Source organism: Electrophorus electricus, chromosome 11, assembly GCF_041902795.1.
Source record: "Electrophorus electricus isolate QZ-2024a chromosome 11, ASM4190279v1, whole genome shotgun sequence".
Lineage (NCBI taxonomy): Eukaryota > Metazoa > Chordata > Actinopteri > Gymnotiformes > Gymnotidae > Electrophorus > Electrophorus electricus.
Genome location: NC_137507.1, coordinates 12096849 through 12122287, shown reverse-complemented (window position 1 = coordinate 12122287; position 25439 = coordinate 12096849). Strand labels below are relative to the sequence as shown.

At 39.6% G+C, this 25439-nt stretch overlaps 1 protein-coding gene across 1 annotated transcript; it reads left to right on the top strand.

Annotated features, from left to right (window-relative positions):
• The first annotated feature begins 52 nt into the window (after positions 1 to 52).
• On the top strand, positions 53 to 21758 carry LOC118241649 (scavenger receptor cysteine-rich type 1 protein M130-like). The gene is made up of 28 exons (XM_081723244.1): positions 53 to 158; positions 450 to 764; positions 3986 to 4288; positions 4599 to 4907; positions 5247 to 5549; positions 5708 to 6016; positions 6260 to 6574; positions 7327 to 7635; positions 8852 to 9154; positions 9283 to 9585; positions 9874 to 10185; positions 10295 to 10609; positions 10712 to 11044; positions 11305 to 11619; positions 12048 to 12353; positions 12473 to 12538; positions 12750 to 13064; positions 13905 to 13958; positions 14051 to 14197; positions 14316 to 14414; positions 16782 to 16844; positions 17119 to 17184; positions 17272 to 17346; positions 17773 to 17835; positions 19640 to 19705; positions 20169 to 20231; positions 20355 to 20447; positions 21083 to 21758. Exons 1-27 carry the CDS (start codon positions 80 to 82, stop codon positions 20426 to 20428), a joined length of 5580 nt encoding a protein of 1859 aa, XP_081579370.1. The 5' UTR covers positions 53 to 79; the 3' UTR covers positions 20429 to 20447; positions 21083 to 21758.
• Positions 21759 to 25439: the final 3681 nt, after the last annotated feature.

The window sequence follows — 25439 nt, the reverse complement described above, 5'->3', positions numbered from 1 at the left end:
GGGGTTGAGGGGACCCAGTTCCTTCAGTCTTTCTGGGGGAGTGGATGTGAAGTTTGTTTTGCCTGCTGAGTTGAACAGAATGTGTGCAGGGCAGAGGGAGATGGAAAGCTATCTGGCTCTCATTCTGCTGTCATCCACAGTCACATTCATCACAGCTGGTAAGTCCTTGGTATCAGAAAACACATTTGAGTATATATTATTATTATTATTATTATTATTATCATTTTTTGTCTAGATATTTTTGCTTTTAACAGAATATCATAATAAATTACAATGATCATGATACATTTATTAAAAATAGAAGAGAGGGAATAAACAGCTGTCTGCAGCATTACATAGCTATTCTGAACTCCTGTGCAGTTAACATGGTCTTTCTCTATTTGTTTCTCACTCTCTGTTTCTCTCTCTCTCTCTCTCTCTCTCTCTCTGTGTGTGTCTCTGGTATACAGATACTGTCAGGCTGATGAATGGTAGCAGTCACTGTGCAGGGAGGGTAGAGACTCTTTATGGAGGAAAGTGGGGAACGGCGTGTGAGGGTGACTGGGATATGAAAAATGCTGCAGTGGTGTGTAGAGAGCTGGGCTGTGGGGAGGCTGTAGATGTACTGGGTAATGCTCACTTTGGACAGGGATCAGGACTAATCTGGGCAAATCATAGGATCTGTACTGGATCAGAGTCCACATGGGAAAAATGTGGAGCTGCTACTACTTGGAAATTGCTTCAGGAATGTAGTCATGAGAACGATGCTGGAATAATCTGCTCAGGTAAACTGTTAATTCTTATTCTCAAATTGAGTTTTTGTGCATGGTCCATGCTAAGATTTTTACTTTTTACATTTCAACACTAGCTTGACTGGAGTCTCTCTTTGAGGCTGTATACTGTACAATAACTATATACTATATGCTATAGTAACAATAAATCTCTCATCTCTCACTCTCTCTCTCTCTCTCTCTCTCTCTCTCTCTCTTTTATATATATATATATATATGCACAAATACATACAATATAGAGTTAGATACAGAGAGAGGGAGTGGGAGAAAATAAATTTTAATTTTTCAGCTGAGTTCACTGAGTATGTACTTTGCATGCACGGGTGTACTATGTCTTGCATATGCATATTTTATGTCACATCACAACTTTTTCAGGCTGGAAAAGGGTAAAAAACCGGACTTAATCCCATTTTGTTTGCCTTCAGATCTGCTATAATTCTTCATGGTGTAGATTCAACAAGATCCTAGAAACATTCCTTAGAGATTTTGGTCCACATTGCCATGATAGCATCATGCAATTGCTGCAGACTTGTTGACTGCACATCTGTGTTGCAAATCTTCCATTCCACATCCAAAAGGTAGTCTATTGGATTGAGATCTGATGACTATGCAGGCTATTTGAGTACAGGCACCTCACTGTCATGTTAAAGAAACCAGAATTAGAAGAATTAGACAAACACACTGTTACACTGTGTTCTGAAGAGCACAGCATGTGAAAAAAATTTTAGTCATGCAGAAGTGAAAATGTAGGTGCACGTTCTTGATTACAAGAAAAGAAGTTTGTACAATATATTTGATATGTTCTCTCTATGTGGGGTTTGGTGCTTCCAATGGACTGTGTTATTACCAAGACAACAGGCACTAAATGCTTCACAGAAGGGGGATGGGCCAGTAGGTGGGTGTTTACCTGGCCAAAAAGTAAAGAAAACTTAAATGTCTGTTGGATTTTTTATTTTTACCTTGAAAATATATGTTTCTTATTTCTTTATTTTAATTAAAAGTCTTACAGGGAGAAAGACAGTTAAGGTAACTGTCCATTTACTGGAAAACTAGTTAAAATGAAAGCAAAAACATGCTGGGAGGTGAGACAGGATGCAGAAACGAGCCGTGTTCACACATGGTCATGTACCCCCCCGACACACACACACACACACACACACACACACACAATGACAAACACCAACAAGACATCACACAGACATGGTGAGGGGCCATGCTGTTACAAAACTCCCCCTTCCCCGATGGCGCGACTCCTGGCGCACCAGCCTATCGAGCCACGGCCCCCAGACCAACAGTAAATGATGAGGTCGGAGGAACAAGTGGACCGACATAGGCTAGCATGGACAGGACAGAGGGGAGGACAACAGAGACTAAGTCAATGACACATGGATGGGCACACTTACAGGAAGGGGGGCAGGAACAGGCAGGAACAGGCACATGTGAAACAGAACCATATAAAGGAGTGGGAAGAGTCTGGTGAGGCCGGGAGGAAAACCAGCCAGTCCTCCAGTCGCAGGTTAAGGCACGGTCCAGTGAGTCTAGGAGGAAGCGCTCACCTCTGGCTTGGGTGGTGATGGCATCTCTGTCTTCTTGCCAGATGACATAGCAAACCTACCATTGGGGTCCAGTGCTAGTGGTGCTTCCATCTCTCCCACTTTGGGGTCGTGTGCACTAGGTGAGAAAGTGTCTCTTAGCGACTTGGGCACTCGCGATGTAGCCTTTTTGGAGGGAACATATGGGCTCTTGAGTGGTGTGCTCTGGATGGAGCCTTGGGTGCTGGGGGCTTGTCATTATCATAGGCCCCTGACCTAATTTCTGATCCAAAAGTATGATCCTCAAGTATAGAAGTATGGAGGGCCTCCTTAACTTCCATGCAAAGGTCCTTAGAGTGATCAGACTTTGCTTTAGACTTGAAGCTTTCGAGGTCATCATAGTCCTCACATTTACATTTACGGCATTTAGCATATGCTCTTATCCAGAGCCACTTACAAAATTCAACCTTGCTATAGCCATCCCGATAGTCTAGGAGGGGCAGGGAAGATCCTTCAGAGTAATCATTCTAGTAGCCTGGGGGGCAGGTAGAATCCTGCAGAGTCTGACCCTGGACCACCAGGCCCACCAAGATGAAAGGTTCCTCCATGCAGGCTGGGGAAGCCTCATGAGGCTCCAATTCCTCAGGTTACCAATGGCTAGGTTAGAATCAGATGAGATATGAGCAACCTTTGTGCGAAACCTTAACTAGCACAAAAAGCATGTCCTTCATGGAAAAAGTACTCACCTTGTCCCTTTTTCTCACGCTCGGCATCAGCCAGCTGCCCAATTTTGAGTGCTAAATAAGTCACAAAAAGTCACAGTCATAAGTGAGGTGTAAACATGTTTATTCCAATATAATTGTTTTGCTTGGTAAATATGCCCACCATTTCACTCATATGATTATGGTAAAAATAGCATAATTTCATGGCCTCATAGATGAGTCAGGTCTCAGAGGGCAGGTGGAGTTTAGAGTAGATTTGCAGCCAGTGACCATCTCTGTTGAAATGTAAAAAGAGACATAGGTGAAATAATAAAGGTCTTTTTGCACATTAAAAAATTCTGTGAAGCAGGAGATTTAAACAAAAGCCTGAAATTTCTTTCAATCATAATTTTCTCATTATCTTTTCATATATGCTTGTTCAAGCACATAAAAGAATAATTAATCACCATCAAAGATCCATAATGAATTTGTGTGGTCTGGCCTTGTTTGTCATTGACTGGGTGAAGAAAGTTATTACACCATCAGAGTGATATAAAAGCACCATAGTTTACATTGTAATTTTAATGCAAGCAAAATGGCATTTTTTTATGCCATGATTGTCTCATCATGAATTAAATTTACAGTATTTAATGATTTTGCTACACCTTTTAAGCTTACAAATACCATGGCACAATTTACAAATAGATTTGGTTTGTGGACATTTATGACGCCATTGGTATACCAGTCTGTTGCATGTGGAATAGAAGTTTTATCATGCATGCTCTGCAGTGAGACCCCATGAAAAGGTTGACACTTACGGAAAGAAACAGCAAAGATCCAGTAAAAGAGGCACAGAGGAACACAGCAAAATAGAAAAAGAAAAAGCCATGAAGAATAATGAATTTAAACTAATAAAAACTTAAATTTAAACCAATAAAAACTAATAAAACTAAAAAGCTCCCATGGTTTTTCGTTTTGTCAGGAGTCAGACTGATTGGTGGATCCCATTGCTCTGGGAGAGTAGAGGTGCTTCATGGGAAGAACTGGACCACAGTGTGTGATGCTGACTTCGACCAGCAGGATGCAGAGGTTGTGTGTAGGGAGCTGGGCTGTGGGGCTCCTGTGAAGGTGCTGGGAGCAGCTGCTTTGGGCAGAGGGGAGGGCCAGGTGTGGACAAAGGAACTTCAGTGTAGAGGCAACGAATCTGATATTTACTCATGTCCAACATCATCTTCACTCAAAGACAGTTGCTCCCATGACAACGATGTGGGTCTGTTGTGTGCTGGTAAGAAATAAATTTATTTTAAATACATTTATATTTCTTTATCCCCATATGAATAAGTGAACCTCAACACTTTGTTTTGCATTTAGAAATGTATAAAAAATGCATTTTATGTATTTATTTATTTGGTTGTTTATTTCTATTTTATATATTAAGATAATAGATTTAAATTCGAAAAAAGGAAGGTCAGATGACAGTTAATATATAGTTTTTAAAATGTCTGCAACATTCGAATAAGCATTCTATTTGTCTCATTTGTATTTGATGTAAAATTGACAGAATTTCTGTTTCATTCTGTATCTCTGTTGTGCAGATAGTGTGAGGCTGGTGGGTGGTATCAGTCGCTGTGCTGGGAGAGTGGAGGTTCTTCATAGAGGACAGTGGGGAACAGTGTGTGATGATGACTGGGATATGAGAGATGCTGCAGTGGTGTGTAGTGAGCTGGGCTGTGGGGAGGCTGTAGATGTACTGGGTAATGCTCAGTTTGGACCAGGATCAGGACCAATCTGGATGGATGATGTGGACTGTAATGGATCTGAGTCTACACTGAAGAACTGTAGATCACCAGGTTGGGGTAAACATAACTGTAATCAAACTAGAAATGCTGGAGTCATCTGCTCAGGTAAGTCACACTACATCTGCATATGACATCTGTAATGAATTCACATTTGTTATATTAGTCACTGTAAGTACTTTAATCAGACTTTGGTCATTTTGATGTTTTTGATATGTACTGTCTTGTGACAATTCTTTAACTGTCCTAGAATATTAGTTTTAGTCATGTCTTGTATGGTTGCAGTATATATTTTAGTATATAAGGGTTTTCCTTTGTGCTGTCATGAATTACAAATGAAAGAAAAATGCTTTAACTAGTGCATTACTTTAACTTTAATTGGTGTAAGCATTTTCTTTTTATTTACAAAAGTTACATGTATCTCTATCCCCTGTGCAAATATTTAAGGAGTCAGACTGGTTGGTGGTCCTCGCTGCTCTGGGAGAGTGGAGGTGCTTCATGGGAAGAACTGGGGCACAGTGTGTGATGCTGACTTTGACCAGCAGGATGCAGAGGTTGTGTGTAGAGAGCTGGACTGTGGACCTCCTGTGGAGATGCTGGGAGCAGCTGCTTTTGGAAGAGGGGAGGGCCAGGCTTGGACAGAGGAGCTTCAGTGCAGAGGCAACGAATCTCAGATTCACCTCTGTCCAAAATCATCTACACTGAATCACAAGTGCTTTAATGACAGTGGTATTGGACTAGTGTGTGGTGGTAAGAACTGCATCTTGTATTCGACAGACTGTAATTTTTTATTTCTTGTAGGATTTTAACCTTCTCTCTGTATCTCCTCCACCATGGTCTCTTTTTCTACTTATTTGTGTCCATACCTCTCTGCCTGATACTTTCTTCCTAATTTTCATTCTGCACAGACAGTGTGAGGCTGGTGGATGGTGGCAGTCGCTGTGCTGGGAGAGTGGAGGTTCTTCATAGAGGACAGTGGGGAACAGTGTGTGATGATGACTGGGATATGAGAGATGCTGCAGTGGTGTGTAGTGAGCTGGGCTGTGGGGAGGCTGTAGATGTACTGGGTAATGCTCACTTTGGACCAGGATCCGGACCAATCTGGATGGATGATGTAGACTGTAGTGGATCAGAGTCTACACTTAAGAACTGTAGATCAGCAGGGTGGGGTAAACATAACTGTAATCAAACTAAAAATGCTGGAGTCATCTGCTCAGGTAAGATGCTCAAAAAGTTTACATAAAACCTAAAGAATACAGTTTACTGCACAAAATTCATTTCCTTTCCTTTGCCATTTATGAACGCAAGAACATCATTATTTGGAAATGCACATTATTACAGTTTTTCCCCACATGATTTTACAGGACATTTAAAGGTTGAAATTCACAAAGAAAATACATTTATTTCAACAATTGAATATTATTCATTAGTAAATACTAACATTTTTTTTTTCTCTTAAGTTAATATATTAGGAGTCAGACTGATTGGTGGTCTTCGCTGCTCTGGGAGAGTAGAACTGTTTCATGGGAAGACCTGGGCCACAGTGTGTGATGCTGACTTTGACCAGCAGGATGCAGAGGTTGTGTGTAGAGAGCTGGGCTGTGGGGCTCCTGTGGAAGTGCTGGGAGCAGCTGCTTTTGGAAGAGGGGGGGGCCAGGTGTGGACAAAGGAGCTTCTGTGTAGAGGCAATGAATCAGATATTCACTCCTGTGAAACATCATCTAAACTAAAACATGACTGCTCCCATGACAATGATGTAGGAGTAGTGTGTGCTGGTAAGAAAAGCATCATTCACATTTTATCTTGCATTTCCCTGACTCTATTTGTGTAAGTTGTTTAGTATTTATACAGTCTCTCTCAGTTATGAGTATATTATCTAAGACTGAATTATGTACACTTTTACAATATTAAAAAATGTTATATTATTATTATTATTATTATTATTATTATTATTATTATTATTATTATTATTAATAATTATTATAAACTATATGATTATAATCCTAATAGCTAAAGAACAAACAGCAAAAATCATAGTAGACTTAATCAGCATAGAGGCAGAAAACCAGGGAATTTGTCCAGATCAGGTAGCGTGACAAAAAGAGCAAGCTACATGAGAAACAGAGTAAACTACAGATGAATTGCTCAGAAATGCAGACAGAGAAAACTAGCAAGACTTCATAACAATGTTGACAATTAAGACTGTTTAAATAATACAGTTAAGGAGTACCAAACAGTTGACATGTCTACTGAATTAAGAACCATGGCAACCAGCCAGTATTCCAGAGCAGGTGAGCTTTGTTGGTGAATGCAAGAGGTGGCTGAACTCTCCATCTGGTGGCCTGTGTGTAACAAGAAGGGCACACATGAAAATTACACTTATGTATTTCCCACATCTCTCTTTCCATCTCTCTCTCTCTCTTTCTCTCTCTCTTTCTCTCTCTCTCTCTCTCGCTCTCTCTCACTCTCTCTCTCTCTCTCTCTCTCTCTCTCTCTCTCTCTCTCTCTCTCTCTCTCTGATGAGCAGACATTGTGAGACTGGTGGGTGGTAGCAGTCGCTGTGCTGGGAGAGTGGAGGTTCTTCATAGAGGACAATGGGGAACAGTGTGTGGTGATCATTGGGATATGAGAGATGCTGCAGTGGTGTGTAGAGAGCTGGGCTGCGGGGAGGCTGTAGATGCAGTGGGTAATGCTCACTTTGGACCAGGATCAGGACCAATCTGGTTGGATGATGTGACCTGTAGTGGATCAGAGTCTACACTGAAGAACTGTGGTTCAAGAGGACTGGGGGTTAATGACTGTGGTCATGGCAAAGATGCAGGAGTTATCTGCTCAGGTAAATTAAACTAATCTTTAGAATTAATTTAGGTACCTCTCATTAATTTTTTGTCTCATCATTTTTCAAGCTTCCAGACTGTTTTACCAGTTATGACTTTCTTACACATTTTATGCATCTCAATTGTTTTATTATTTTAATAATAGCAAAAATAGTATTGTCTTTAGAAGCCTCCATGAACATGGACATATGAACTTGACATGTTTTGACAGATCAGTTTTTAATCATTCTTGTTCTCTTGCTTTATTCAGATAGAACAGCACTGATGTCTTTCTTTAGCAATAAATGTAATTAAATTAAACTTTGCCAATTATTAGACCACCCATAGAAATGGGTTTGAGGATGAGAAAAATTACAAATTTTTAAAAGCATAATGAACTTTATTACATAGAATCAATCTGAGCGATAAAGGTTGGTTTTGAAAGCAAACACTGATTAGCTAATGGTGGTGCATAATTTTAAATACCCCACTGGATTCTTTAAGGGCAGGGAATTATAGTCTCTGATTGGCTTGCTTAAATTTTCACTTCTCCCTGTCTTTTCTGGTTGGCATGTTCGCTCTAACTTTAATTCTCTTTATTTGCCACTAGATGTCCCCCTATCCCTCTGTGCAAATACATTGCCGTGGCAGGACTTCAATAATATTGTTCACTGTCTAATGCAAAAAGAATGCAGCTACAGAAGATAGAACATGTGTATCGGGTTAGACTAACCTCAGAGATGTATCTCCTTCCTTGCCAGCATTGATTCATATGGCTCTTAGATAGCACTAAGTTTGGTACAGTTTGATACAAGTTAAACATATTAGACAATTTTACTGGCCTTTTCTTGGGCCTTGAATTGGCTTTACCAAATTTCTTCCTAATAGTAATGGGTACTGCTCAGCCCCAGGTCCTGGTACCCAAGGACACTTGAACTCACGCACCCACACATGGCTCGGTTTAGCGTTTCCCCTACAGTCGCATTTTACAACATAGAAATTGATAGTGTGCAGTATAAGTACATAATATTAAAGTAATATTATTGAAATTTTAAAGTGAAATGTCTATTTTCTAAAGAAATTAGAAAACAAATCAAGAACCATGTATTATCTAGTGTAATATTCTAAAATCAATCTGTGTTAGTATTCTTTCAGCTACTAGAAAATGTTGTCTGTATAAGCATCTAATCAGTAAAAAGTGTTCCATGCTCTATATTTCTTGTGTTAATATTTTAGGGGTCAGACTAGTTAGTGGGTCTCACTGCTCTGGAAGAGTGGAGGTGCTTCATGGAAAGAACTGGGCCACTGTGTGTGATGCTGACTTTGACCAGCAGGATGCAGAGGTTGTATGTAGAGAGCTGGGCTGTGGGCCTCCTGTGAAGGTGCTGTCAGCAGCTGCTTTTGGCAGAGGGGAGGGCCAGGTGTGGACAGAGGAGCTTCAGTGCAGAGGCAACGAATCTGATATTTACTCATGTCCAACATCATCTTCACTCAAAGACAGTTGCTCCCATGACAACGATGTGGGTCTGTTGTGTGCTGGTGAGAAATGCGTCATTAACAGTTTATCTTGCATTTCCCTGACTTTATTTGTGTGTTGTTTGAGATTATCTATCTCTGTCTGTCTCTCTTTGTTACTCTATCATTTTCTTCTTCTTGGTCATACACAGGCAGTGTGAGGCTGGCGGACGGTGGAAGTCGCTGTGCTGGGAGAGGGGAGGTTTTTCATAGAGGACAGTGGGGAACAGTGTGTGCTGAGGGTGGAAATCCATTAGCTGCAGTAGTGGTGTGTAGAGAGCTGGGCTGTGGAGAGTTAATGAGTATTACAGCAGGTAACATACCAGGATCAGGACCAATTTGGATGAGTCATGTGGACTGCACTGGATCTGAGTCTACAGTGAAACACTGTGGATCATTGGGTTGGGGTGAACATAAATGTAAACATAATGATGACGCCGAAGCAATCTGCTCAGGTATGTTTCATTCATGCTTAACACCAATAATCAGGTGGTTAATAACACTGAACATCAATATTTCTCATTTCTCTGTTTATAGAATTAACTTTATAGAAGTCTGTGATTTATTAACTTATATATTAATCTAAAAGTATGAATTTAATTATTTAGTTTAATTCTAGATAGATACACATCAGATACTCCTGAATTTAATTATCTTAGTCTGTTTTAAGTAACTGAATGTTTGTAGTCCATCCATTATTTTATGTGTAGTCCATGGTATTAATGATGTTACTTCACACATAGGCCACAAAATTCCCAGACTTATCGAAGGTCCTCACTTGTGCTCTGGGAGAGTAGAGGTGTTTCATAGGAAGACCTGGGCCACAGTGTGTGATACTGACTTTGACCAACAAGATGCAGAGGTTGTTTGTAGAGAGCTGGGATGTGGGCATCCTATGAAGGTGCTGGGAGCAGCTGCTTTTGGCAAAGGGGAGGGTCTGGTGTGGACAGATGAACTTCAGTGTAGAGGCAATGAATCTGAGGTTTCTCTCTGTCCAACATCTTCAGTCAAACAGAACTGCTCCCATTACAGTGATGTGGGACTAATATGTTCAGGTTAAGTCTTTGCCATTTTTTTGCCATAAATATATTGTAACTATGAAATACTAAGATAAGCTTTGTTCTTTTCATTTTACATATCTGTAATCAGTTCTATGTTTTACAGGTCACACAGCAGCACAACTGGTGAATGGCTGGGACTCCTGTTCTGGTCGAGTGGAGCTCCAGTACCTCAATGAATGGGGCTCAGTTTGTAGGGCTAGCTGGGATATGAAAGCTGCCAGTGTCCTCTGTGGACAGCTGAAGTGTGGGAGTGCTGTGGCATTGTTGGCAGCGGACTGGTTTGGGGAGGGGAGTGGCGACATCTGGGCTGATGTGTTTGATTGTCATGGCAACGAGACGCACCTATCAGAATGCCCCATCTCATCATGGAGTCGAGCAGAATGCTCTCATAAACAGGTTGCTGGAGTCATCTGCAATGGTGAGCTCTTCCATTCATGTTCACCACATTAGTGAAATTAGTGATGTTTTGCATGCTAAAATAAGCTTATTAATTTACATGTTTAATTATATTCCCATTCAGGTTCCTCTCAGGCCTTTCATGAGGGGCAAGTGCGGTTGTCTGGAGGGAGTGAGTGTGAAGGGCAGGTGGAGGTTTACTTCAGCCCGGGCTGGAGGAGAGTTCTCCTGGACTCCTGGAGTGTATCTGAAGCCTCTGTGGTGTGCAGACAGCTGGGCTGTGGCTCTGTGCTGAACTTCTCCAGCTCCTCTCCATCCAGTCCTGATCAACACAGCCACATGTGTGTGAGGGGTTTCAATTGTTCTGGGAGTGAAGCTCATCTGGGGAACTGCAGCAGTGCAAACCTCCTCAACCTCTCCTGCAGCTCCATGGAACAGCTGTCAATCACCTGCTCTGGTAAGTGTTACATTAACCTAAAAACTGGTAATTGTTAACAAAATTAATAACATGCTTGCCTATTCTACTCTAAAATCTACACCAGTTGTGTGAGGATTCATGACCTTTATGTCACATTAACAAAAATAATAACCTCATGTGCTTATTTTGGTGGAACAATTCTATGTAAATCAAAACCAGAGTTTAAACTGTCTGAAATGTTTTGGACAATTAAGGTGTGTGTGTGTGTGTGTGTGTGTGTGTGTGTGTGTGTGTTTCAGCCCATTCCTCCATCAGGCTGGTTGGCTCTGGGGTAGACTGTGCAGGAAGGCTGGAGGTTTTCCTCAGTGGATCGTGGGGGACAGTGTGTGATGACTCATGGGATATTGAGGATGCCCAGGTGGTGTGCAGGCAGCTGCAGTGTGGAGTGGCCCTCAGTGCCTACGTACCAGCCTGGTTTGGTCCAGGAACCGGGCCCATATGGCTGAATGAGGTGCAGTGTGAGGGAAACGAGACGTCCCTGTGGAACTGCAGGTATCAATCTGGGGGAAAGCATGACTGCAGACACAAGGAGGATATAGGGGTCGTGTGCTCAGGTGAAGTATGCTGACTGCAGCTGTTCTTGAATTTGATTTACTTGTATTTTGTTGTTTAAAGTGTATAGTGATAACATAAAATCTAACACATTTGCACAGTTCAAAGGCAAGTGTCAAATGTAAAACTCTATGACATTGAGCATACAATAATTATATCTAATAATTCTGATAGAAGAGAATCCCAAACTGCACCAAAGCAGTATCATATTTAATAATGCTCATTGTAATTTGCTTTTAGCTATTTAAGTTTTGTTTTGTTAAGAAGGCTAAGTTTCATATGGGTTTAAAGAAACATAAATAACGGTAATTAACAGACACTGATGGCAACTGTGCATTTATACTGTGGGTAGAGTGAGCTCTCATGTAGAAACATTTAAGAATCATAGAAAGATTGACAAAATAGTTGCCTGCATATTTTCTCTCACCAGAGTTTAAAGAGATTAGACTCACTGAGGGGTGTAAAGGGAATCTGGAAGTGTTCTACAATGGAACCTGGGGGAATGTGTGTGTGAATGGGATGAATGAGGAAACAGCAAGTTTGATCTGTCAAGAGCTGAACTGTGGGAAAACAGGCAGGGAGTCTGGGGCCAGAGCAAGAGTGCAATCATCTCCTAACTGGCTGGATCAGGTGAAATGTAGGAAACATGACTCCACTCTATGGCACTGCCCATCTGACCCCTGGGGGCACAATAAGTGTGATAATGACAAGGAGGTGGCTCACATTACCTGTTCAGGTAGGCAGATTCTCCCTGCATGTAAATATTCTTGCAGATATCAAGTAGCTGAGAAGTTAAGAATTAAATGCTCATGAATGTTAAATCTGCAATCATAATTTATATTCCCATACTCACAGGAGTGCAGAAACAATTACAAAAACATGTGAAATGCTCTTCATTTCCCCATCAAAGACAGTGCTCAGGTAAGGATGCATTAATTAATGAGAGCATGAATCAAAATTCTTCCAATATCTTACTCTAGTCATTATAAATTTTAATGGATTACTCAACATCAATACTTCACACAATCAAAGCTGACAAGAAATGTGGTATCTGTTGAACCCAGACAGTTATGTTACTACCCTAACTGTCCTGTGCAGTATTTTCTCCTCATGTCATATGTCTGTGGTATAGTTCCGCTGCCTCTCAGGCTGAGTGGACCAGAGGGAAGCTGCTCTGGGAGGCTGGAGGTTTACCATAACGCTGCGTGGGGCTCCATCTGTGATGATCAGTGGGACATCAGGGATGCTGAGGTGGTCTGCAGGCAGCTGGGCTGTGGGAAGGCACTGAGTGCTAATGGGAGTGCTGCCTTTGGTGCTGGTGAAGGGGTGATCTGGTTGAACAGAGTGGAGTGCAGAGGGGAAGAGATTCACCTGTGGGACTGCAGTTATTCACTGAAGAACCACACTGATTGCTCCCACAAAGAGGATGCTGGCGTCACTTGTGCAGGTCAGAGGATACCTCAGACAGGGTTTTGGATTCAATAAATAACTACTTTGACAAATTCAGTAGCTGAAAAATAGAAATTGTGCTTGCAATGTTTTGATGTTTTTTTAGTTTGTAGTCTAATTACACCTTGTTATGCATCTCTGGGTGTTGAACCTGGTGATGAGGGATAAACCTGTGCAGCACATCATCAGTTAGTCATGTTGCTTTAAACTTGTGCTTCAGTAAGCAAGGACTCTGGGTGGAAGTTTTGTCACTGATCCCTCTGTCCTCACATCTTATCCTTGCATCATTTTGTCATGTCCCCAGAGGGAGGAGCTAAGTCATGAGGAAGAGGTGAAAAGAAGTGAGATAACAGTTAAAGAAATGAGAAGAAACTAGTAATTAAGTTTTTCCCTCCTAACAAATGTATAGCCCTGAAAATACACGTCCTTATACACTGAGGTAGCATTAGTATACAGTCAAATCTGATCAAAAAATGAACAAATATAAATGTCATCCGCAGCTTCATTATTCATGAATTGCTTTTTGGCTTACCAGAACTGGCAACCTCAAAATTAAATATTGACATTCATGTACATCAGTGACAATGATAAATTTTTTTAATAACCTGAGAAATGCTGGATTTTTCAGGTAAATCGTTATCATCATTATGAGTGTCAACATCAATAACAACAACAATAATAATAATATCAAAAATGTCTAGAAAGAAATGTAAATTAAATTATATAACAGACATATACTTGCTAGGGTCAGTTAGAGAATAAAACTAATTATGGCTTTGATTTTGTATGTTTGTGTGAGTTCTGTGTCCACCTAACTGATTTGGTTCTCTATTTCTAGACATCTCCCTGACCCCTGTGATTACAAGCAAAGTAACCACCAACTCCATCTCAGGTCCTCTTTTTATTCCTCTGCCTCATTTTTTTTAAAATGTTCAAATAAAAAATACTGTTTATACATGTTCTATTTTGCAATTTCCTTTCCAGTTGGTAAATCTGAGATGATAACAACCAGTCGACCTCTACCTCAACCAGTTACCTCTTCAGTGGTCCTGCTGGTACTGGGAGTGCTGCTCTTCCTGGCCTTAGTGTTTCTCTCTGGGCTGGTTTACCAGAACAGAGTGCTCAGGAAAGGTCGGGCACATTCACATATAATCTACAGTTTTACACATCTTATATCATAGACATCTTTTAATCCTTCAGTCTGTCATTAATTTGCTGAAGCCATGTTTGCACATGTCTTCACACCCAGTGCTCTCTAAGAGGAGGTGTAAGACTTTGCCTGAAGTAATCTATGAGGAGATTGACCACAGAATCACCAATGAAAGAACTCCCATCTCAGCTCAAAAGGGTGAGTAATATGGAAGGGTAATATTGCAGGCAATCCTAGTGTGTATGACACAAAGATTTAAAAAAAAATAACCATTACAAAGTGAGAGAAAAATGAGAGAGCTTGTGTGTTATATTTGTTATTTTGAAGCTGTGTGACTGTATCGCACTCTTTTCATACCTTATGACATTTCACATCTTGCTGCTCACTACATTAAGAGATCTGAACAGTATCATGATAAATGTCTGCCTTATCACTATAAGGCAAGGCAAGTTTTAATATGTAGTACCTTTCATGCACAATAGGAATTCAAAGTACTTTGCTCAAATTTATAGAAACATTGAGTGGGAAAAAAAGTTTTAAATAATAAAGACTGAGATCTGTCACCTCAGAAAGGGCTTTTCAAAAAAATAGAAGTAGAGTTAAAATAAAGTCAAATTAGAAGATAAAAGATAAAGGCACAAGAAAACAAGAACATTGTCAATTTAGACTTAAAAACAGTGACATTTGGGGTATATCTAACATTAAGAAGGTTGTGATTGCTTTTAGCATCATACTGTCTAAAAGTTGCCTCACCATATTTGGTTCTGATTCTAGGCAGCACTAGCCTGACTGGTCTATTGGGTTTGTACTCTTCCAGTAGATCAGAGATGTATTTTGGTTCTAGGCCATTCAGTGATTTATATACAATTGTTTGTATATAATTATATATAGAAGTACCAAAAATGAAGAACTTTGAAATGAATTGGTAGTGGAAAGAATGTGAAAACTGGAATCAATGTGCTCAACTCTATTTGTTTTGGTAAGATTTCTGGCAGCTGCCTTTTGAATAATCTGTAATGGTTTCATTATAAACTTGGCCCGTATTAAGACTAGTGCAGTAATCTTGTCTGTAGGACAAGACATACTTCATTGGTATGTTAGACTCTATCCTACTGTACTGTACTAGGATATTCTATGACAAAGCACTTTTGTAAGTCGCTCTGGATAAGAGCGTCTGCTAAATGCCATAAATGTAAATGTATGAGAAAAAGGCATGTATTAGTTTCTCTATGCCCTGCTTAGACATGAAATCTTTACCCTTTGATATATTCTTTAGATAGTTAACAGTTGTTCTTTGTTAATGATTTGATGTAACTGCTGAAGTTCTGATAAGAATCAACATTCTGATTTCTGACTTTGTCTTTAGTCTTCAAGGCTCTGGTGTAAAGATGAGAACTGACCTCAAGTCAGTCATTGCTGTTAATGGGCAAATGTAATCCCCTCTGTCTTTTCTTTGTTTACTTGGGTGCCTTTCTAGTTGTTTATCTCTAGGCCCTTTTTTTTACATCCTGAATATGTAAATGTGATGTAAAGTAATATATTTAAAGAACTATATAGTTGAGAGGGCAAGTGGTAATTGTGGGAATACTGCTGAGAAGTGTCTGGTTAGGCAAAGTTGGAGTGTGTAATTCTTTTAAGTTTTGGAGAAATTTATGCTTACACCTTTTGCTTTTTGTCTCAAGTGTATGCTTGAGTGTGTTACTATGTGTGAGGGAGAGAGACAGAGAGTGAAATAAATAACAAGAAGGGGAAAGAGAGATAAGGTGAGTGTGTGCATGATTGTTTGAGTTGGCTTGAGTGTGTGAGAGAAGCAGAGATACATAGAAAGAGCAATAGGAAGAGGTAAGGGGTTAAGAACTTACATTTCATGTTAATACTATTTTCACATGTTCTCAGCAGTTAATCTTATGAAATGTTTCCTTTGAGAGATAAAACTACATGTGAATTGTGATTTTGTTTTTGCATCACCAGTTCATGCTAACTAAATAGCACAAATGTGCAAAATGAATAGTTTACTGGTTATATTTCTCATTTTATAAGTTTGTGTTATCTAGTTAGCAGTGCCCCCTTGTTAACTTAACCAGTGCCTTCATTTTAATGGTTCAATATGTGTTTTTTGGTAAGTGAAATGGTTATATGTGAGTAGATTTTAAATGATCATTACCTTGTCTTCTGGTCTTGCATCACTATTATTATTAGCTGCTCAAGCGTTTGGAAAGATACTGGGTCATTATGGGACATGTAGTCCCTGTAGTGAATTTATATGGTATAGTTCTACTCAACAAGGTTAAAATGTAAAGCATTATGGATTTTGTACTGACTTTTAGCTCAGTGGCTTTTACCAGTGATTATAGTGGGGCATGGAAACATTTCAGTGGGGCACATGCTCCATTAATTTTGGTCTAATGTCACCCCTGGATTATTGTATTTGTATTGTATGGAAGCATGGCAGTCAACTGGACAAATATTCTGTTTTTCTCACAACTCATTATTATCCCTGAAGGAAGATACTCATAAGTTCCTGTTTCAAGCATGTTTCATGATTGCTCTGTTCTCTTCTGACAGAATATATCAACTCAGAAGCTCAGCATTCTGGTTATGAAGATGTTGGTAAAGAGCTTCTCTCAGGTAAGGGTGGGATTACATCTCACAGAGAAATATTAGAAATGAAAGAAATCATAGTGTTCTTTAATAATCTTATACTTCCAATCAATGCTGTTTTGTCGTAAACATACAACTTTTTAAAAACTCCTTAGTTAGTGTGTTGTGGGTGCCAGATGTGGTACCTTGTGGATGTGTTACCTTGTAGAGTTTTGGTGATTGTTCTCATAGACAATTCTCTTTGGATGCAACATATATCTTAATATACTTTACAACAAATTCACTTTTCTTTCGGTTACAGCAAAATATGTCAATGAAGAAAAGACTGAGTATTATGATGATGCTGTTACCAGTAGTGGTCTGACAAGTAAGTTGGTTTAATCATTCATCTTTTCACTAAAATTATAGAGATGATGACTGAAATTACAATCTCAGCTCATTTTATTTGATTTAGGTGACACAGAGACAAAAAAGACACGGGAGAATTATGATGACGTCAGACCTGCGCAGACTCCTGATAGTGCAGCAAGTATGTTTGAATATAACCACCTCTCTTCTGGAAAATATAGCTCTGCTCATAACTTCAGTGACACTCCTGTCCAAATAGGTAACTGCAATATGCAGTCAACTTTTGTTTGACTTCACCTGTGACCCTGTGAGAATTTTGCATCAACTATTTTTGTTAAACTTTACTTGATTTTAATATTATTTTGCACTCAGTTTTAAACACATTAATGACACTCAATGTCACTGATGTGTGATGGCATTTATTGCTACATTTTGATAGAGGGTATGGTAGAGATTTATGATGATGCTCTAAGTCTTCAACCAAACTCTCATGTTACAACAGGTTGGTTTCTCTTAAAGTGATAAAGACATTCTCAGAATCAACACATGAATAATGTCAGACTTGTTGCTCTTTAGCATTAAAAGTTGTTTACGTGTGCTGATGTAGCTCTTATTCCAGAGGACTATGATGATGTCATCTCCCCTGGACAGGACTCAGGAGGTGGTACAGGTGAGAATACATTGGCAGTTTAGGTAGAGCCCATTATAACAGGTTTATATTTTCTCTTTACTTGCACATTCCAGCTGCACTGCTTATTATTAATTATGTATTGTAGTGTAATGATAATGTTGATGTAAATGAATACCAAACATTCATTGCAAAGCACTAAACTCCAATGTCTGTGGAGATTAAATAGGAAGAGGAATAAGCAAGGAATAGGTACAGGATGTGATATAATATACAGGTGATTGAGAGTAGGGGTTGAAGTCGAGTGTGATTGACATTTGAGTGATTGGTGCTATGTGATTGGTGGCTGGATATTGGCCAGGGCATGACAGTACCGCCCAACCCCTGAAGGGCCCATCAAAACCCAGGTGCAGGCACAGCAAGGGCAACAAGTGGGATGTGCATGATGGAAAACGTTGACTAGTACGGTGTCGAAAATCTAGCTAGTATCCAACTGCTTTCTTTAGGCACATGCCCTACCAGTCCACCATGTACTGAATCTGTCTGCAGTGACATTGTCGCTGATCAGCATTTCTCTTGAATGCCACTATGATGAAGGCAGTAATATGTCTCCTCCCTTACCCTCTGGCTCTCCTGTAGCCTGTGCAGCACTACCGAAAACTGTAATGTCAACAAGTTCCAGGGGTACAGAAGTGGCTGAAACCCCAGGATGCACTCAAATGGAGTGAGCCCTGTGGAGTAGTGATGTATCGATTTCTGGGAATGTTCAGCCTAGGGCAGGAAAGCACTCCATGTCTCAGGATGTTCTTGGTAGTATAGTCACAAGAACTTCCCTAAATCCTGGTTTAACTGCCCCACCAGTAGCCTGCAGGTGGTATTCAGAGGTCAGTCTCACTGTGACACTGAGTTTGTCCAAAAGCTCCTGCCAGACTCGCAATATAAATTGTACCCCTCAGTCTGACACTATGTCCTCCTGCAGTCTGAACTGATGAAAGACATGTTGGAAGAGGAGGTTGGCCATCTGTAGAGCTGTACAGAGAACTGGAAGAGGGATGAAATGGACCATTTTAGAAAAGAGATTGGCACTGGAAATAATGGTGGTGTTACCATCTGAAACTTAGAGATTGGTGACAAAGTCAAATAATATGTAAGACCATGGCCTATCAGGTACAGGCAGAGGCAGCAGCTTGCTTGCAGGGGGTGTGTAAGGGGTCTTGCTTCTAGCACCAATTGTACAGGAGGCTGCATGGCTGATGATATCTTGCTGCATTGAAAGCCATGATTATCTGGCGGCAAGCAACTTTTCTGTTCGTGTTGAGCCTGGATGGCCCGTTCCTAGTGAGTTAAGGGCCCATATGATGAGAATATAGTGGCACTTAGGTGGTACATACAACTGGTGATCCGGACAGCTTGGTGAGGGTTTGCCAGCAGAATAACTCTGTCCAGGTCCCATCTGATGCCCCCCCCCCCCAGGAAACAGGAAGGAAATAGGATGTGTTTCTGGCTAGTGGGTGTGGCTGCCTTGACAAGGCATCTGCTTTGGTATCCTTCAATGCAGCTTGATAAGTGATGGTAATATTGAACCTGAAGGAAAAACAGACCACCTGGCTTGGTTGGAGTTAAGTTGTCTGGCTGTTTGAAGGTATTGGAGGTTCTTGTGGTCAGTTATTACCACAATTTATTACTGGCCTCCCCATAAAGACAGCCAACTAATGACTGTTCCACATCCTTAAACTAGATGGCAGTTTAATAATTCTTTGTAACAGAATTATTAATTAATAATGTTGTACTTTCACAGTCAATGCTGTATTGTTGTAAACATATAACTTTTAAAATTATTTTTCAGCAAAATATGTCAATGAAGAAAAGACTGAGTATTATGATGATGCTGTTACCAGTAGTGGCCTGACAAGTAAGTTTGTTAAATTTGTCACTTCATTAAAATTAAAGAGATGATTACAGAAATTACTGTGTCAGATCATTGTATTTGATTTACGTGGCCTAGGGACAGAAAAAACATCAGATGATTATGATATCACACCTTCACAGGCTCCTGATGGTGTAGAAAGTATGTTTGAATATCTCGAATTTGCTTCTGGAAAATACAGTACTGCTAATAACTTAATTTATCCACACTACTGCCCAAATAGGCAACTTCTATCTGCAGCCAACTTTTGTATGATTTTAACTTTGTGCAGCTTTGTCCTGACAGTGTAGCATATGCAAAGCTAATCCTGTCAGAATCTTGCATCAACAATTATTGTTAAACTGTTCTTTCTTTTGATTTTAACATTATATTGCACCATCAGTCTTTAACACATGAATGACACTCAATGACACTGATGTCTGATGGCATTTATCTTACATTTTGATAGAGGATGTGGTAGAGATTTATGATGATGCCGTTACTCTTGCACCAAACTCAGATGTTACAACAGGTTGGTTTCTCTTAAAATAATAAAGGAATTCTAAGCACAAGAATCAACACATTTATAATGTCAGACTTGTTGCTCATTGCCATTAAAACTTGTTTACATGTGCTGGTGTGGCTCTCACTCCAGAGGACTATGATGATGTCATCTCCCCTGGACAGGACTCAGGAGGTGGTACAGGTGAGAATACAGATGCAGTTTAGGTGGAGCCCATTATAACAGGTTTGTTTTCTCTTTACTTGCACATTCCAACTTCACTGCGTATTGTTAATTAAAGATGGACTGGCCTCTATGTAGCGTCTGACACTTAATGATAATGTGTAATTATAATGCTGATGTAAATTTAGAAGATTGTTCTGGGTGTTTAGGGGGATCACCACTTACTGAACAACAGAAAATGCAATATCAGTGTGGGTCCTTCAAAGTGATCTTTGGAATATGGTGCATTTGAATATAGCTGCACAACATTATTGTAATGGTTTGGTATTGTCACAATATTGGCCTTTCCAGTGCTGACATCCCAGAAGGCATCAATACGCCAATAGGCCCGCTAATAAATCACAGGATTTTTCTTAATGTGTGCTAAGAGAATGCAGACCAATCTAAAACATTATAGACATGTGCTCTGTGTGTGTTTTGAAGACTCTTGACATTCACCAGATCTAATAATAATCAATAATGTATGTTAAAAAATATATAACCATATTATACCTTCTCTTTAACTATGTGTTTTGTTGCATTGCTAGTCATCCAGTAATAGGAATATACAGTAATAGGAACATACCGGAATGTTATCCAATACAATATTTTGTGACATCACCTTGCAAATCTACATTGGTGTACTCTTTTACTTACAGAGTATGATAAACTGTACGACACAAAGGAAAGGCTTCAGACAGCGAAGACCTCATGAATGAGGTTGCTTATGCTCAGGAAATTACATTTCATGTCTTGAAACTCAAACAGTGATTAGTGATAGTATATAATGGTTCAATGGTCCTGCAGTACCCCTAAAATCATTTCTAAGCATGGAAGCATCCTAGAAATACTTATATTAACCCTTTTATATGCATATATTACATACATAATGTTGAATTTGGTAGCATGTGTAAGTGAATTCATTCTATGGTTTATTTACAGCCCATTTCTAGCTTCTGTGCTTGCTTAATTGTTTAGCACTTTGTATTTTATAGTAGACACTCTAATCAAGAGGAATTTATACATTTATCAGTATTACAGAATGTGTGCTCCCTGAGAATCAAACCCATGAGCTTGGTGTTATTAGCACCATGCTCCTAACATTATTGCATCGCTTTCTTATACATAATTAACCAGGATTTAGATTATTCTGTTTTATCCTGGTCTTGTATTGTATAAAGATGTACACATTATTCTGTAGAGGCCTACAACAGAATCACTAGTGTTAAATGTTTGATTCACTACTGAATCCTGTAAATGTGAGCAATAGATGCTTTGATTTGTCTTGATGATAGCCTTGTGAGTAAAAACTTTGTAATGAATAAAAGATTATTGCACAATTATGAATGATTAAAATAACTAGTTTGTGATTAAAGCAACTAGTGTTACAATTCATGTCTGGTTTATTAAATGCCTTCCCATAAACAGAACCCTCTAATTACTGTTTCACATCCTTAAACTAGATGTTATTTCATTACAGAATTGTAATGATGTGCTTCTATATTGTGGGCCCAAGGCCAAACTACCTGGCCCTTTTCCATCCTCACATGATTCCACATTCCTAAACATGTTTGAAACTTGGTCTCAGGTTAGTAGTATAGTACCTTATTAGCTGAGATGATACTGACCTGAATTCCACAGGCATTGTAATATGAGCAACTATTTTGTTGTTCAACCCATCCACTAACATACAATTTATCCATTAGCATACACACTGAAAATAACTAACATCTCATTCTGGTTAATATGTAATTTATCACCAATATATGTAAGGTAAGGGGTTTGCGTTTCTGTGCTCCTAAAATATAGTAAATTGTTGTGGCTATATTAATAATTCAGTCTCTCTTTCAATAATACATATTTAGCTACACATTACAACTTAATAAAGACAATTTTATTTACCTTGCTTCATGATGGGCAGTCCCCATTCAATCATTAGGTGCACAAATCCATTTTATTGCCAAATACCCAGTCACCATTTTCAAACCTGTATAATCACGGGACAAACAATTTAGACCTCAGAGACTTATGTTGCTAGGCTACTTATCTCTTGAACAGCATGGGCAAATGTCACTTCTAGCTGATTTTCAGATAGAATCCCGCTTTTACCTAAAACAAAATGTTCTTATTGATTCAGATGCACCATGTTGTCCTCCATCTGAAGTAACAGCTTTGTAAATGTCTAAATATGTAGCTATATAATCCATAATTTTTAACATTTTTCTTTCTTTCATTTCAATCTTTTTAGAGGGAATTTGCACTAAAAACAAATATAAATGCACACTGACATATTTGGAATTAATAAAAGCATATTTCACACAGTCTGTGTGGATTTCATTGTCCAATGTATCAGATCAGTGAATAGTTGAATGAGACAGGGCCCATACAGCTCTACTGTAAACAGTTACTCTGCATATGCATGTACATGTAAATACTTTTTATGTTGCTGTTGTTATTTTAGTCGCTAACTTACTGATCGTCAAACATCTAAATATTTAACTTGGACTGATAAATTGTATTAAAGTGGCCTTTTTAGTATCAGCACATTGTAATTACATATAGCGATAACAATGTAATAACATTTTATTAACACCATGTAATAACAACGATAAAGTTAATGAGAGGACACAATATATATATATATATATATTGTGTCCTCTCATTAACTTTATGATGGACAACTGCCACAGTCTGCTGAGATTCTATGCTGTATGAAGAGAAGTAAAAAAATAGCAAATACATTTATTACAAAACTACATTTTGTACATTTTGCCACAAGCTGTCAAGTGTGGGATGGTTAGTGAATTCCAAAAAGATGCTCACTGAGTACCTCTGCTTTGCTTCAGTTGACCTACATAATGAACAGCGAACATTTTCTGGCGTGGGACTCAAATTACTACATTTATGAAAAGTAGCTTGCAATATATACTTTTCTGTGAGATTCATAGATCACACGAACTGTGAAATCAGTTTGCTCTCCTAATATGTGCATTATTAATTATTGATAAAAAAGTAAAATGTGGTTAGATATAAATTATATTCTAAGAAATATTTTTCTACTACAATCAGTAGAAAAATAAATGCAGCAGCTGAACTGAACTCATGGCGTGCAGGAAGGCATGCCCTATATTATGGCATATTTTCAAGATTCTAAAGGTTTTGAGGTTATAAAAATTAAGGTTTATTATTAATTTTACATATTGATATTTCTTTTGACCACATACAGGTGCAGTTTTTAGCTGGGCAATGAAGCATAGCTACATAGCCAGCCAGTCTGACTAATTGGTTACCTTATTGCAATGTAAATATGAAAAGTATAAATATGAAAAGTAAAATGTCTAGAAAGTGACATTTGGCAAGAGCTAGCAATATTCCCAGAAACTGTACTAATCACAAAGTGATTACCAATTTCAGTGTGATGCTTGTGTGTTATGTCATATACACAATGTTTAGCCGATATGAAAAACCTTATGTAGGTTAAACATAACACATGAACTAAGTAGGACAAAGACCCAGAGCAAAGAAAAACCTGTTTGTAAGAATTTCTGTATGCTGAATCCAAATATGTTTTTAGAATTTCTCTATTAAGCTTTTTTGTTGTTGTCGTTCCATTATATTTGCATCTACATGTATGGCATTTAGCAGAAATCTACCAAAGTGCTTTTAGGGTGGAATGTGGCATAGACTCTACATCGCCCTCTGGTGGTGTAAACACCTTAGCTGTTATATATAGATAGATATTGTTTTAATCCTTTTGCCATTGCCTAGTCTGTGACCACAGGACCACTGCGGACAATGAGACTGCAATAATCATGCTATGGTAGTGAGTGCTGTGCTGCTATGAGCTTATAAGGTAACAGCAATGATGGTCGAGTTTTTACACTTTGGTTGTATGATGGGCCTCTAAAAAACTACTACAATTGAAATATTACATAAAGGTACAACAGCATGTATACAGTAATACAGTGGAAGAGCAGGAGGCTCAAACTAAAATATAACTCCGCAGGGATTCTCCCTCGGTGATGGACACCGCGGCGGCGGATTCCGAGAATGAAGGACCTCCGGCGCCCAAGGTACCACCCAAGGCTCCGTCCAGCAGGCACCGCTCCGGAAGAAGTAGGCTGCTCAGTGGGGCTTGCAGGGAGGCGTCATCATCCAATGAGGACACTCCCTCCGCGAAGGCTCACAGTCCCAGAGCTCAAGCGCCTACCCCTAAGCCTCATAAAGGCAAGAGGGCAGCGTCACCAGTGCCTGCACCTGAGATGGACAAATCAGCTGGTGCATCTCTGTATATGCGTGTGCCGAAGCCGGAGCCGCCGCCACCACACAAGCTGGTGAAGGAGGGTCCCGTCCAGCCAGGGTGGACTCCGACGCAACCAATGATAGGAGGACTGGCTGGGTCTCCTGCTACCTTCCCCAGACTGTTTAATAGTTCTTTATATAGTCTTGTTCATATACCTGTCCCAATCACTGTACCTATCCCTGTCTTGATTACTGTGCCAGTTGCTTTGTCCCCCTTTGCGTCTGTACCTGTGCCCATCAGTGTGTACGTCCCTGTGTCTGTTGTTGTCCTGGTCCCTGTCTTCCTCCCCTCTGTCCTGCTCAAGCTAGCACATGTCAGGTCGCTTGGTCCTCCAGCCATGCCATTTGGCATTGGTTTTGGGGCTGTAGCCTGATAGGCTGGCGCGCCAGGATTCATGCAGTTGGGTAGGGGCTCTGTCACGGTACTGCTCCTCCTCCCAAATGTCTCCCTGTGTGTGTGTGTGTGTGTGTGTGTGTGTGTGCTCGTTCGTCCATATGGCCACGCCCTCCCTGTGTTTCACACCTGCTTCTTGTTGCGTTTCGTTAGTGTGTGTGTATATAAGTCTCGTGTTTAAGTGTGAATGTTGTTGATGTTTGAACCATGATGCCACGTATTCGTTATTGTGTTTTAATAAACATGTGTTCTGTGTTCCGCAACTCGTTCCCGCATCCTGCTCTGCGTAACAGAAACATAAAAGATTAAACATATGTCTG

Excerpts from the sequence above, each read along its gene's own strand:
- LOC118241649 (XM_081723244.1), top strand. The coding sequence starts at position 80 with ATGTGTGCAGGGCAGAGGGAGATGGAAAGCTATCTGGCTCTCATTCTG. Across the intron at positions 159-449 it reads AGTCACATTCATCACAGCTG|ATACTGTCAGGCTGATGAAT; the intron begins GTAAGTCCTTGG and ends TCTGGTATACAG. Across the intron at positions 14,198-14,315 it reads GAACAGAGTGCTCAGGAAAG|TGCTCTCTAAGAGGAGGTGT; the intron begins GTCGGGCACATT and ends CTTCACACCCAG.